The sequence below is a fragment of the Anoplophora glabripennis genome, unplaced genomic scaffold (genome assembly GCF_000390285.2).
Source record: "Anoplophora glabripennis isolate ALB-LARVAE unplaced genomic scaffold, Agla_2.0 scaffold45, whole genome shotgun sequence".
Classification (NCBI taxonomy): domain Eukaryota; kingdom Metazoa; phylum Arthropoda; class Insecta; order Coleoptera; family Cerambycidae; genus Anoplophora; species Anoplophora glabripennis.
In genome coordinates, this window is record NW_019416437.1 from 1,198,470 (window position 1) to 1,212,106 (window position 13,637).

Genomic DNA, 13,637 nt, shown 5'->3' on the forward strand with positions numbered 1-13,637 from the left:
ATCCATGACAATTACAGACCCCGGAGGAATAAGATCCAACATCTGTGTAAAATACTCTTCGAAAACATCTGCGTTCATGTCTTCGTGATAGTCACCTGTATTTTTAGATTCAAATAAAAGTAAACCGCCATCTACAAAACCACTGGCACTACCTATATGTGTCACTATTAATCTTCGCCCTTTACCTGAAGGTGCCTTGAACCCTGTTGAAAGTCCATCCAAAAATGCTTGTCGAAAACTTTTTACATTTTTATCTTGCCATACTTTTGTTACAGTATATCCCTCGTTGACCCAAGTTTCGTCTAGATAATAAATATTCCTCCCTTCGTCACGGAATTTTCTAATTGATCTTAAGTAGGATCTTCGCCAACAAATAATTTCATCTTTATCGATAAGAACTGACTTCCTGTTCTGCTTTTCCCAGCAAAAATTCAACTCTCGTAAGACGGCCCATAATTTGCTTCTACTGATTTTTGGCAAATCGTTGTCCTCTGAAAGTTCACTTAATCTCGGGGTTTTATTACTCTCTTTCATTTCCAAACAAAGTATAATAATCATTTGACTTACAACATGGTTTAAGAGAGTCTTCTGTTTGCAGAAGTCATTATTTCCAAAATTAAAAATTCTTCCATTACCTTGTTTATACATACTAGATTCTCTATATACACATATGTATGATAATCTCAACTACAATAAAGGCATGCTGACGACTTGATCGTCCTAAATAAAATCCAAGATCGAATTTGCTAAAAAAAATAGTTTGGACTTATAACTTTATAATTTCTTAGTAACTAATTTCGCTCAATATAAACTTATTGAAATGCATGTTAAGAATTTTAAAACATTTTCTAAGCGATACTTAACTGAAAATGTTTTTTATAGTGTTCAGGAGTACATTGACAATGAAATAAATTTTTCATATTTACAATCTATCTTCTTTCCATATTTTATTTTATATAAGTGACACAACATGTACCTTTTGTATATAAAGTTGTCAATAAACGATACATAGGTATAATGTGTAGATTTATTTAAACTATAGAACTTCGAAATTAGATAGACTAGACTCACTCATGTGACAAATAGGAACAAATAAATTTCTATCAAGATTTTAATGATATCTTAGTATAAAAATTTCAATAATTCAATAATTAAACTGTACCACTGTGCAGAAAGTTAAAATAAGTTCAGGGAAATTAAGAAAATATTTCTATTGATTTTAATAATACACATTTGCATTGTTACTGTCTACTTCTGTGAGGAATAGTTAAATATTATTATGCTAATAAAGATAAAGCCAGTTATTTTACTGGTTCTTCAAGTTTTCCCAAAAGCAAAATTCTGCTGTGACTAATTAAATCTATTATCACTTTGAACTATTCTCGTCTGAGTTTCTACGATTTCAAAGTTATTAAGGAAAACGTAATGCGGTACATCGTAAATTACTTAAATGTGGAAAAGCCTAACTGGAACGATTATGACCTACAAAGTGGTTACTGTAAAGTATTCATGCGCTTCTGAATTTTAAATCAATGTTAATTTCCTGCAATTTGCACGAAACATGTAGCTGCAGAAATTAAAGCATCTTTTGTTGAATAAATGTTTTTTAATTAAAACATTCTCAACTTTGAAACGAATTATTGGCACCAGTTGATAAGATTATGATTTGTTTTGTCATAGATACAAAATTCAATTCATGCAAAATTTTAACCCCTGATAATTTTCGATTTGAATGGTGGAAATTTAAAAATATTAATGTTAAAGATTGATATTCAGGTATAAACAATGTTAGATAGCTTTTTAAATCAACAATCAGTTCATTTGCGGGTTCCGTTATTATATAAAGGTTTCACATATAAACATGTACATAAATTCAAAATATCTGTCAGCAGGTAGGTACAGTAGGTAATACATTTCTAGTAATAATACTACAATTCTCATCAAACCTACGGAAGCATTAAAAGGAACGTTGTAACAGTAGCGGCAAAAGTATGATTTATATCTAAAGGAATACGTGCGGGATATGGAGACATAGAAGAGGGCATAGATATTTATGACATTTCCCGGACATGGTAAAGCAGAAATAACTGTACTTGTGGGACCCTTGCAAAATTTTATACGAATTGGGTTATACATACTTCATACACTTGTCTAAAACAGTAACAATGGTACATTTATTTTCATTAAATATTTGAAAAGTCCTATTTAATTAATGATTTATTATTTGTATATCCCTTACTAGCCCTAAGGAAAATCCAGAAATTGGATCCATTTGCGCAAGAGTGAACTTTGACTGAAGATTTTTATAGGGACAAGTTACCTAATTTAGTTTTAAGACCAGGGAGGTAAGGGGTGGAGTAACTTTCTGCATCTCGGCATATGAATTAGATATCTCAGTTAACAAAATGCATCCGTACTTTGTCAGGTGCTGGTATTTTGAGGGTTGTTTGTTTTTGTATTTTCGTATGTATTATTAACTAAAAGAACTTTTATTAAATCTATAAAATTAGAAATTAATCTTCTTTTAACTTATAATACTGACACATTACTGACTACATAGATTTGGCAGTATACTCTGTCAAATCCGTGACAGTTCAACATGAATCTATGCAATCAGCCATATGTCTGAGAATAAAATGAACTGCAACTAGAAACATATTACTACAAGGTTTTTAATCATTAAAGTCTTTAGATTTACTAATCATTTTTTAGAAAGCATTGGTAATTCAATAACATTTTTGTACATCTAAACATACGCAATTTTTTTAAAAAAGAAAGATTTCATTCTATAAAATATAATATAAAAAAGTTTTGTTATTATAACCTGCGGTACCATTGATGTTGATCTAACAGAAACACGATAAAAATTTTGCAAACGGTCCTGCATTTGATAGAAATTCATATCAGCTAGCGATTTGTCAGTCAGATATCGTTCTTGGTAACCTTGTCTGTCTAGAAACTTTGAGCCCTAACCAGCATTCAGTGAAGGAAAGAGAGAAATCTCATTCCTACCTCTCTTCTACGAGCAAAGCTAATATATTGTTGTCTGATCAAGAGGATCGAACCCACATTTTTGTCATGAAAGACTAACACCAGTAGGTCACTTACGAATAAATTATTATTATCCTGGTATTTTTACAATGATGTTCAACAATCTGTGGTAATTTAATACCGTCAAATATAATTTACAAAGATTTAGAGAGCATAGATTGGGAAATCAACATCGGTAAGAATTTAAAATCAATTATTGAACATTATTTTAAAGAGGAATCCAGTACATTCGTAAATTAAATTAAAAAATTCTAAACCCTTTTTTTATTTACACTAGTAAAAAACCTTTTTTAACGAAAATACATATCGGACTTTTCCATCTAAACTTCTTTTACTATTCAAGTTTAAAAATTGTGAAATATATCTGTTAGTGTCTTTAGTAATGTGTAAATTAATGCTGAATTAAAAAGAAATTTATCTTTCAATTTTAAATCATGACCAATTTAAACAATTTTGAACGAAAACTTCGTTCCTTAAAGAATTTTTCAAAAATAGCTTAAAAGTAATTCTATTTATTAAAAAAAAAATCATTGATGATGTCATAACTTCAACACGAATCACATTGCGTTATAAGATTGGACATATGCTTAAGGTTTGCCTAAAAAAAGATTACCTAATTAATTTTATTTTTTAATTTATGCCAACAAATAAATATTAAATTTTAAATGAAAGCTCAGACTGAATTTATGTGGCCTTTAATAACATTATTTAATTTTGTAAAGTTCGTTTTTATACTTAAATATGTGTAAAATTATACAAATTTATCTAAACATCTATTTTTTCTTCAAATTCATAAAATGTATTAATTGTGAACAGTTTATGTTCATACTTTCTTGCGGACCGCATATTTTGCTACAGTTTTGAAAGATTGAAATAATATCGAATTTTATGTCCAGTTATCAAAGCCTTTGCATTATCAATGTAGTGGGTATTATTTTATTTATATACTTATGTATTAACATGTCATGATTTTACTGTTTTCAGACTGCTAATAAGAAACCAAAATATGAACACAAGACACCAGTGTTTTTTACTTATAAAATTAAAAATAGTATTTCAATCCATTTAACGTTTTCGTTAACAGAAATAACATTATTGTTTTTGTTTCCTTGATACGCGAAGATTGTCTGAAGCTCAATTGTCCTGCCACGGTGGATGAATGTTTGATGGTCGTAAGATCATCACTTCTATTGTTCGGAAATGTAATTGATACATTGATTACGTTTTATACTGTGACCGGTACATAAACCAGCATCTGGTAAATTCAGAAAACAAAACAATTTCAGCATGTATTCTTGATATTATATTAATCCCAATAGGCTTCACTGTATATTCTGCATTTACGTATCACAGAAAAAAAATTGTCGTGAGAAATGTTTCGCATTGGACTAAAAGCTAACAGATGTCTGTGCACAATATCAAATTTCACATACGTCAACTCGATACACAAATAAACGCCAGCTATGCCAAATAAATATGATTGTAACTTAAAACAAATATTCAAAATTAATTTATTTACATGTAGTTATAAAAATTAGCTAATACCGTCGTGATTTATTTTCCATTAAAAATCCTGTAAAAATTGCTCAATACGCAGTCGAGAACTCATTTTGTTTGATGATTTGGACTGAATTTGAGAAATAAAATTAGTATCGTATTTTGAGATACATATAGGGCGGGTATGTTCCGATAATAAAAATGGGGATTTATCAGTTACTTCTAAGAAAAAAGTTCCTACAAACATATTTTCTAAACTGTCCGATTTACAGTGTTAAATTTTAGATAAAAAAGATGTATAAAAAGAGACTGGGACTTTCCTGAAATGTACTGATGATATTGGAAGACTTAAGTTATAGCGCGTCAGTTGGAGTACTATCCATTATATTCCGAAATAAGTACTTGAAAAAACGGGTGCTACATTAAGTTATCAAACAATTTTAGAAATGGTATTAGAAAAGTTATCAGTTTTACCCAGAGCGTGGATATAAGTAAAATTTCTGCTAATAGTTACTTTGTAAGCACCGTTCTCTCTTTAATTAAGATTAAATTTCAAATTATCAACGTCAATCCAACCAACCTAGATCACCTGATTTAAATCCCCAAGATTACTTTCCTAGGGGAAGTTTAAAAACTTTATAATATGCGACGCCGATCTTGACAGTGAATAATAGTCACTAGTTAGACAACAGACCTGTCTACAGGACAGCCAAAGCAACCTGTTGATGGTTTCCAGCGATGAAAAAACATTCAAATTCACAGTTAAATGTACACACTATTTCCCTCCGCATGCACTGTAGGTTGCCAACAATCCTGTTACAAATACACCCTGTACACTATAAGAGAACAAATTACAATAACAGGCATTTTATGCGAAAAGTATATTGCAAAAACGTAGCAAAAAATTACTTTCAAGTGGTGAAATTATCATTTTAACTTCGCCATCTTTTGCGAACAATTTTGAAGACTGTTACTTTTTTCATGAATTTTATAAACGACAATAAAAATTGAAATAAAGTTACTGATACATTATTTCTATTGTTTGACAATTTTTTGCTATTAAAATTTTCTCGTAAATGTCTGATTTCAGTTTGAGCTTTCACTAGATGGCATTAAATTATCGCCAGAAAAAGATGCATATACTGTAGTGCAGTTGAAAGGAACATTTACCATTCTGACTTAGAAGTTTCTTTTTTGTTACCAGCCGGTTACTTTTCTAAAACGTTATTGACCTACTTCGCTAACAAAAAATTGTCCACTTTGGTAAATAAAACGTAATAATTTGGTTTATCAGTAGTAACGATCGTGCCCAAACAATTTATTGTCTCTCTGATAGTTGCGAATACGTTAATATACGATGATAACTGCTACAGGTTAGTTTAATATTAGGCAATAATTTTCTAGAGTACTATTTGTAAAACGTGAAATACAGTAATCATTGCCACAATAAAATTTTTGAAAAATATTCTTTTATAAATTCTTCGATACAGGCAACCTAAAATATAAAGCAGCTGGCAAGTTATGCATCGTAGAAAAGATCTTCCACGGCGATGAGCAAACGGTGTTATTCCGCAAATATCCGAAACCCTCAAGCACACTCGGCTGAAAACAGAAAACTTTTCAACCGTATCTCGGAGATCCCTTTATGATTGTATTGAATTCTTGATGGCAGATATCGCGAACAACCTTCCTTTACAATTTTATAGATCGGTTTTCCTCCGACTATTTAGCCGTTAACATTGTTTATGGGCAATATGTGGTTTATGAGCCGACATGCAAGCACAGTTTAAAGACTGGCTGTAAGTTCCGCCATGGTAGTTTTATAGTTTTAATGGCGCTTTTACTTCTATTAATGCAAATAAATTTGATTGATGTTAAAGTGGATTGTAAAGTGGCGATGATTAACCAAAATTTGCCCAATGGCAGCCTAGGAAAGACTTTATTCCGGCAGTTAGAGATTTAATGAAGCTTGCCCGAATATGGGAATATAAAAGGAGAATAATTTTTATCACTACATTTTTCTGTGTATAGGGTGTTGAAATAAAAAATATTCTCTGATTAGCTCTCGTATTTTTACTCTTTTGTAAAAGTAGGTGTTTAGTTACTCAAATTCAAAATTTTTTCTAAAAAATCTTCAAATGAAGTCAAACATTCATCGATATTAGAAATTTGGATATGCAAAAGTCAAGAATCATGTCTGTAAATAATGAATAATTTTAACTATTTACTAGATATCGGGGGATATTCTCTGATTAGCTCTCGTATTTTGACTCATTTGTAAAAGTAGGTATTTAGTTACTAAAATTCAAAGATTTTTCTAAAAAATCTTCAAATGAAGTCAAACATTCATTGATATTAGAAATTTAGATATGCAAAAGTCAAGAATCATGTCTGTGAATAATGAATAATTTTAACTATTTACTAGATATCGGGGGTGTATTCAATATTGTTCAGAACATTAGTTCGCAGAGTAGTTGTTTCCCACAATATCCTTGAAATTAATTTTTGCGTAACTAATGAAGGAGATATTTTTTCGCGATTTCACTAAATAAACTAAAACACAATACAAATGTACTCAACAGTTCTTCAAAACTTAAAAATTAATGACACGAAAATGGCTTGTGTTTCTTAAAATAACCTTAGGAATTACACTACCAAATTTTCAAAAAAACTCATTAGCTTCAAAATCCTGGAGTTCTTAGTAACAGCAGTAACAGTGACTTTTAATATATCCAACATTGGTAGATACCTACTATTTAATGGATTTTACCTTTAATTAATTATATCATTAGCTCACCATCTATAAATTTAAGTCAGACATCGTCAGATATTTCTAACTTCAACACTTATGTATCTTTAAAACTAGTCGCTTCAAATCCTTGCCTCATTAAGGTTTTTTGGTTTAAAATGGTCCAGAAAACTATATCAAGTTACAACAGACTTAGAAAACACTAAAAAATTTCATCATGGTCATCTGACGAGAAATTTTAAAACTAAACACGAAGAAATAAAGTTAGGAAATAATAGGAATTTACAGTTTAAACCGCTGTACAAAAATCGACGCATACTGAGATATATAGGCCAGGTAAAAAGCTGGGAAATGACCATTTCGCGACTTTTTGTTTCGGCAAGCTGAATTTATCACTATAGATGCTAAATATTATGTACAACATATTAGTTTCCACAGTCATAAAAATGGGGGAAGATTATTTACAGGGTGGTTAATTGTATAATTTTACGTAAATTCACGTTTTTCGCTTATAACTTTTTTCTGTTCATTTCCACGAGAAAACAGTAAAGTACTTTTTCTTCGTCTTCAAAAGACCTATAAAACTAGACTTGAGCGTCAAAAAATATTGATTAGATCAAAAGTTATAAACAGAAGAAGTTTATTTATGACTTTTGAATTAAACATTTATAAACTGCGTTATTATTGCCAGAACATTTTGGCATCGCATCCTCTCATTCCTTATAACTGTCTAATAACTCACACGATATCTGGAATCGGTAAGTTGAATAGTTTACAAGTAATGGCCTTATAAACAAATTAACTAATTATTAGTCTGGACGATCCCGAGGATCTTCCACAATTGTAATGATTTCTTTCATAGTAGATTTCATAATAATACATTGAAATCTATAATTTTTTTTTATTTCAAATTTGCAACCTGGAATTTTTTTTTATTTTTCAGCCTTAGTTGCAAAATGAAATATACGACGCACAAGCGTGATATAGTCATATATTATTATATATTCGGAAAGCTTATGAAAAGAGCTTTAAGTTAAAAAAAAATCGTCAAGATTCGTTAAAAAACAACGGAGTTACAAACTGTCAAATATATTATTTTCAAGCGAATTTCGCTTATTTAACGCGTCCAACTCTATATACTGGCCTAATACGAGTAGTAACATATGTTTAACTTTTAGTTGTACACTTCTTGATTGATGTTTAACTGATTGATAGATTTCTGTTAATAATTGAGCTGACATAGATGTGAGGGCCCAAAAAATAGCAACCTACATATTGTACCGACATACAATTAATTAATTTGCCTTAATATATCAAGTATCTAAAATTGTTTAAAAGATAGATCAAAAAGTCTACATCCAGAAAATTATATCTACGTAGATGTTGACTTCTAACTAGAATAGTGATTAAAATTTAATTATATTAGATTACTTCTAAATATTAAGCTATTTGTAAATGATTACGTAGAAAATGTAGGTAGACGCAATTTCCTCAGGCTTGTGACAAATTATTAGTGTGAATAGAACACTTTATTTCGATGCTTTACTGATAGATTAGGATATTAGCAGTAGAATAATATGTAACAACTCAGAAACTAAACACCGTCTTTCGTAATTTCTACGTCTCTATTCTTCATTAAGTTCACACACGTGTGACGTCATGTACAACACTGTTGCTAGTTTTTCTAGATTTCCCACATTTTTCTACCCAAAAAACTTCACCTACCAAGTTTTATTCAAATATCTTAAAAAATAAGGGAGATTTTGTAAAAAATTAAAAGAAAAAACTTTTTCCATGGGTCATAACTCAAGGAAGCTGTTGCTGAAGTATCACCTATTTTTTCCGGACACCCTGTATTGTTATTATTATTACATGTACTATGTATGATAAAAACTATTTCCGTTTTCATTCTTGAAGTAAGAAAATTGATCCTTTTCTAACAGAGCATTAGAAAATGACTTTGATGCTGAAGGAAAAAAACACTGAGTTCATGAACTTATCTTTATTATTTTTATTACTCCGGTATATGGCCAGGTATCCTCGCAACATAGTCTGACTTATCGAGCCATTAGAGCTTTTGGCGTTATATGAACGTGAACGAACTAGGACGGGTGCCCTTATACCCATTTCTTGATACAAGTTTCATATTACTTAAACTTTAGGGGATGATCATCACATCACAATTATTCTCGTGTTTGTTGAGATAACGTTCTCTTAGATGTGTCTGTTTACTCAACAAATTCAATTTCGAAAGAATAACGATGACAGTAATTGCCCAGAACACCAAATTCCTATTAAGTAACAGGAGCAGCAATTTTTACTTTGTTGATTTGAAATATGTTGGTTATAGACTTTATTATCGATAGACTATAGACAATTTATTATTTTTTTATTATTGGGAATCATCGCAATTATATATTCTCTCAGTTTTTCCTAGAAAAAGAAATTAATTTTAATATATCAGTTGATCCTTCTTATATTTAACAAAATATTTCTATTTAATAAACCTTGAAATATATTTATTCTCTATTTTTTTAATCACTATTTTTGAACACTCTTCTCACGTTTTATTCAGGTACCAAATATTCTATGACCTTGACAAATTTACGAGCACAGTAATTTAAGAAAATAGTAAATCCTTTCTTTATACAAGCACATATTTTGTCAATTTGTATGTCAATACAACCCGGCTCGTATCTACCTGTTTAAAATTTGTTATGCATGGGAACCTATACTCTGTGAAATAATCCTATTTAAAACAAGAAACTAAAACTTACTATCCTATAGGGAGTATGACCCATGTAAATTTGTAATTCACTTCAGATGCGTTGTATTAAATCCCTTCATTTGTTACAGGATGTTCCGGTAATCCAGATGCCAAACGTCTCTACGATGACTTACTCTCAAATTATAATAAATTGGTGCGACCCGTCGTTAACGTTACAGATGCTCTCACCGTTAAAATTAAGCTCAAGTTATCTCAACTCATTGATGTTGTAAGTATCAAATTACCATTACATACAAAGTAAGCAAAGCTGAAGTTATATTATTATCTAGTTTTGGAAACATTAATCAACACAAATTATTGCGGCAAATTAAATGAAATTATTTAGTTTTTAGTATTTTAAAATTCATGTAAGCTGATTAAGTAAACGGAATGCTATCAAAAAATCTGGGCTAATTGTAAGTTACTTTTGAAAAGAATGATATTGAATTCACTTTTATCCCCACAAAAAAAAACAAAAAGACGAGAGTAACATTTTTTCCTGAAAGGATTCCTATATGGATACCTTCTTCTAAAATGTTAACAAATAGTAATCAGTGGCGTCAGAATTATGTGGGGTCCGACGAATTGCAATAATTACAAAAAGGATATTTGAGTCAAAGGAATTTTTTTTTACAGATTTGTGTGAACCATTTCCAGTCTAACATTCTGCTCCTTTTAATTTTATTTGGCAGAATGCATTGTTTAATGTTTAAATCATAAAACCTTCAGACTGATTCTTCATTGTTTCTTTAGAAATTGATTGAACAGTGTGTTTAACTTTCAATCTATCATGTCATATATAGGGTGTTCCTAAATAAGTGTCACAACGGAAATCTGTAAATTCCTCTTGAAAAAAGAAACATTTATTTCCTTTTCCATTTTTCTCTCCGGGCTTTCGTTTTCGAGATACACGGTGTCAAAACTTTAATTTTTTTTTAGTTTTTCGCCAATATCTTAGGAATCGTTTGAACTACAGGACTGAGCTTTTGTACACACATTATCATTATTAATAGCTACTTTTTCGCACCCTTCTCGAATTCATTGGACGTGCCAGTGGTAGAGATTTCAAGGTATCGTAAGGGTTTCCCCCCCCCTAAATTTTATGCCACTGGAAAAATTGACTTTTGACAGCAAATTCTAAAGCGCCAATGAATTTTACACAATAAGAGTTCTCTTGGTTCATTGCTCTAAAGTCAACCGTTTTCAAGAAAAATGACTTTTTATGAACAAAAGCAAACATTTTGCTAACATTCCATGTCAATACTATCGAAAAGTTGACCGATAGAGGTGAAGCCGCAGCGGCAGAAAGAAACATGATTAGAAGATGTAATGCGTGCATTCAAGCCAACGGACGTAATTTTGATCAGTTTCTGTAAATTTTACTCGCCAAATTGATAAAAAAAAGTTAAAATCCTATCTGTTGTTAAATTTCGTTAAAATTGTTAATTATTACTACCTATTTTTTGAATTACAAAAGATTTTCGAAACGTTAGCAAAATGTTTGCTTTTGTTCATAAAAAGTCAATTTTCTTGAAAACGGTTGACTTTAGAGCAATGAACCAAGGGAACTCTTATTGTGTAAAATTCATTGGCGCTTAAGAATGTGCTGTCAAAAGTCAATTTTTCCAGTGGCGTAAAATTTAAGGGGGGGGGGGAAACCCTTACTATGCCTTAAAATCTCCACCACTGGCACGTCCAATGAATTCGAGAAGGGTGCGAAAAAGTAGCTATTAATAGTGGTAATGTGTGTACAAAAACTCAGTCCTGTAGTTCAAACGATTCCTAAGATATTGGCGAAAAACTCAAAAAAAATTAAAGTTTTGACACCGTGTATCTCGAAAGCGAAAGCCCGGAGTGAAAAATGGAAGAGGAAAAAAGTGTTTCTTTTTTCAAGAGGAATTTACAGTTTTTTGTTGCGACATTTATTTAGAAACACCCTGTATATATCATGAACCTGGTTAATAAAAAACTTATTTTTTGTTATAATGAGTGATATTATCCCTGAAAAGTTTTCGCTTATATTAAGCGATAGAGGTCCAAACCAAACTTCCAAATCTCCTTCCTTTAATAAAATGGATGGTTTGGCATATAATTTGTATAAACAAGGCTTATCACATTTTCAATATACGCCACTGTAAATATGCAATGGATAACTTTCATATATTTTTCTATATGTCTGGAAATAATCAGTAACCTTATATAGGTAATCATGTATTAAAAATATTAGAAATATTTTAGAATATGTTAATTAATAATTATTTAGTTTGGCGCGAAAACCAATAAAGTTTTAAACGGGTGTTCGTGCTGCGCTAATTCGTGACGTCATTTAGTGCGATCGAGAATCGAGAAGTCGGGGCAGGACGGCCCACAGCATTTACTTCCAGGCTCCGCACATTCACGTTTGTTTAGATTAGGTTACTCGTCGCGTCGGCATGGGAATTGTTGACAAGACATCGGACGGCCAAGAAGCAGGTTGTGTTCTCGGTCGCACTAAATGACGTCACAATTCTTTCTTGAGCACATAACATTATTTAAATTTTTTCATTTTAAACATCTGTTATTAATGTCTAAATTAAAAAAAATATTTTTTTTCACTGTTTGTTGTCACAAATTTATGCAGCTTCTGAAGGAAATTAAATTTTTATGCAAGCTGCATATTAATTAACTAGTTAAGAGTTGGTGGATATCATAGTAATAACAGCCGTTCATGCACTTAAAATTTAGGGTTATTACTGAGTAAATGCGTTTTAATTATTATCTATCGAGGAAAACACGAAACAAAATGTAATACTGCAAAATAATGTGACATTTATTGATAATAACCCATTAGAATCCCATATTTCAGTGGCTTTTAATTGATTTTGGAAATATGCATTTATTTATGCCTACGATAATGCTCGTTTTACAGTTTTCAACCCTGATTTTATAGTAGGTACCCATTTAATAATAAAGTTAATATACATATACATATGTATACTTTACGCTATATCCACCTACTAATTTATTAGCGTCCATTATTATCTCTTCTCTAGTAACATTGCTACACAGTTATCATCCTTATATAAAATAAAGTTTATATCGCTATTTACTTCTTTAGCTTGTTCATTATTTTTAAAGAAACTAAAATATTTTGAGATATAACTGCAAATTGACTATTTCGAAAGGAACAGAATCCCAATATTTGAAACTCACACGAAATATTTTGGCATAGATGGTTTCATATGGACACAGAGCACATATTTTTGTAATTAATAAGTGTAAATACTTTGCTGGAATATGCATATTCAACCTATACTGTTCTTCGTAATAATGTCCAAACAACACAGGGTAACGTTAAGCAGTGGTTTTTGGCAAATAAAGTGTATCTCAATCACAACAAAACTCAATCTATTTTGTTTACTTTGCGTTATGTGCATGATGAGTTCACCAATTGCGCCTAGCAAGTGAAATTTCTCGGAGTGAACATTGATCGCCAAATGTCTTGGAAGCAACATATCGACGAGTTATCTAAAAAACTATCTAGAAAGATGTTCCTGATCAGAAGCCTTGTTAATTCTGTTTCGATAAAAACAA

General features: G+C 30.7%; 1 protein-coding gene across 3 annotated transcripts in view; it reads left to right on the forward strand.

Annotated features, from left to right (window-relative positions):
- Window positions 1-13,637, forward strand: part of LOC108917110 (acetylcholine receptor subunit alpha-like) — a 238,116-nt gene that overhangs the window by 81,141 nt on the left and 143,338 nt on the right. For 2 of the 3 annotated variants that reach the window (XM_018723554.1, XM_018723556.1), the window contains exon 2: window positions 10,154-10,293. In XM_018723554.1, coding sequence (XP_018579070.1) covers window positions 10,154-10,293 — 140 coding nt within the window. Of the gene's footprint in view, window positions 1-6,594; window positions 6,638-10,153; window positions 10,294-13,637 lie in introns of those variants that run through there. The other variant, XM_018723557.1, reaches the window with a different exon arrangement.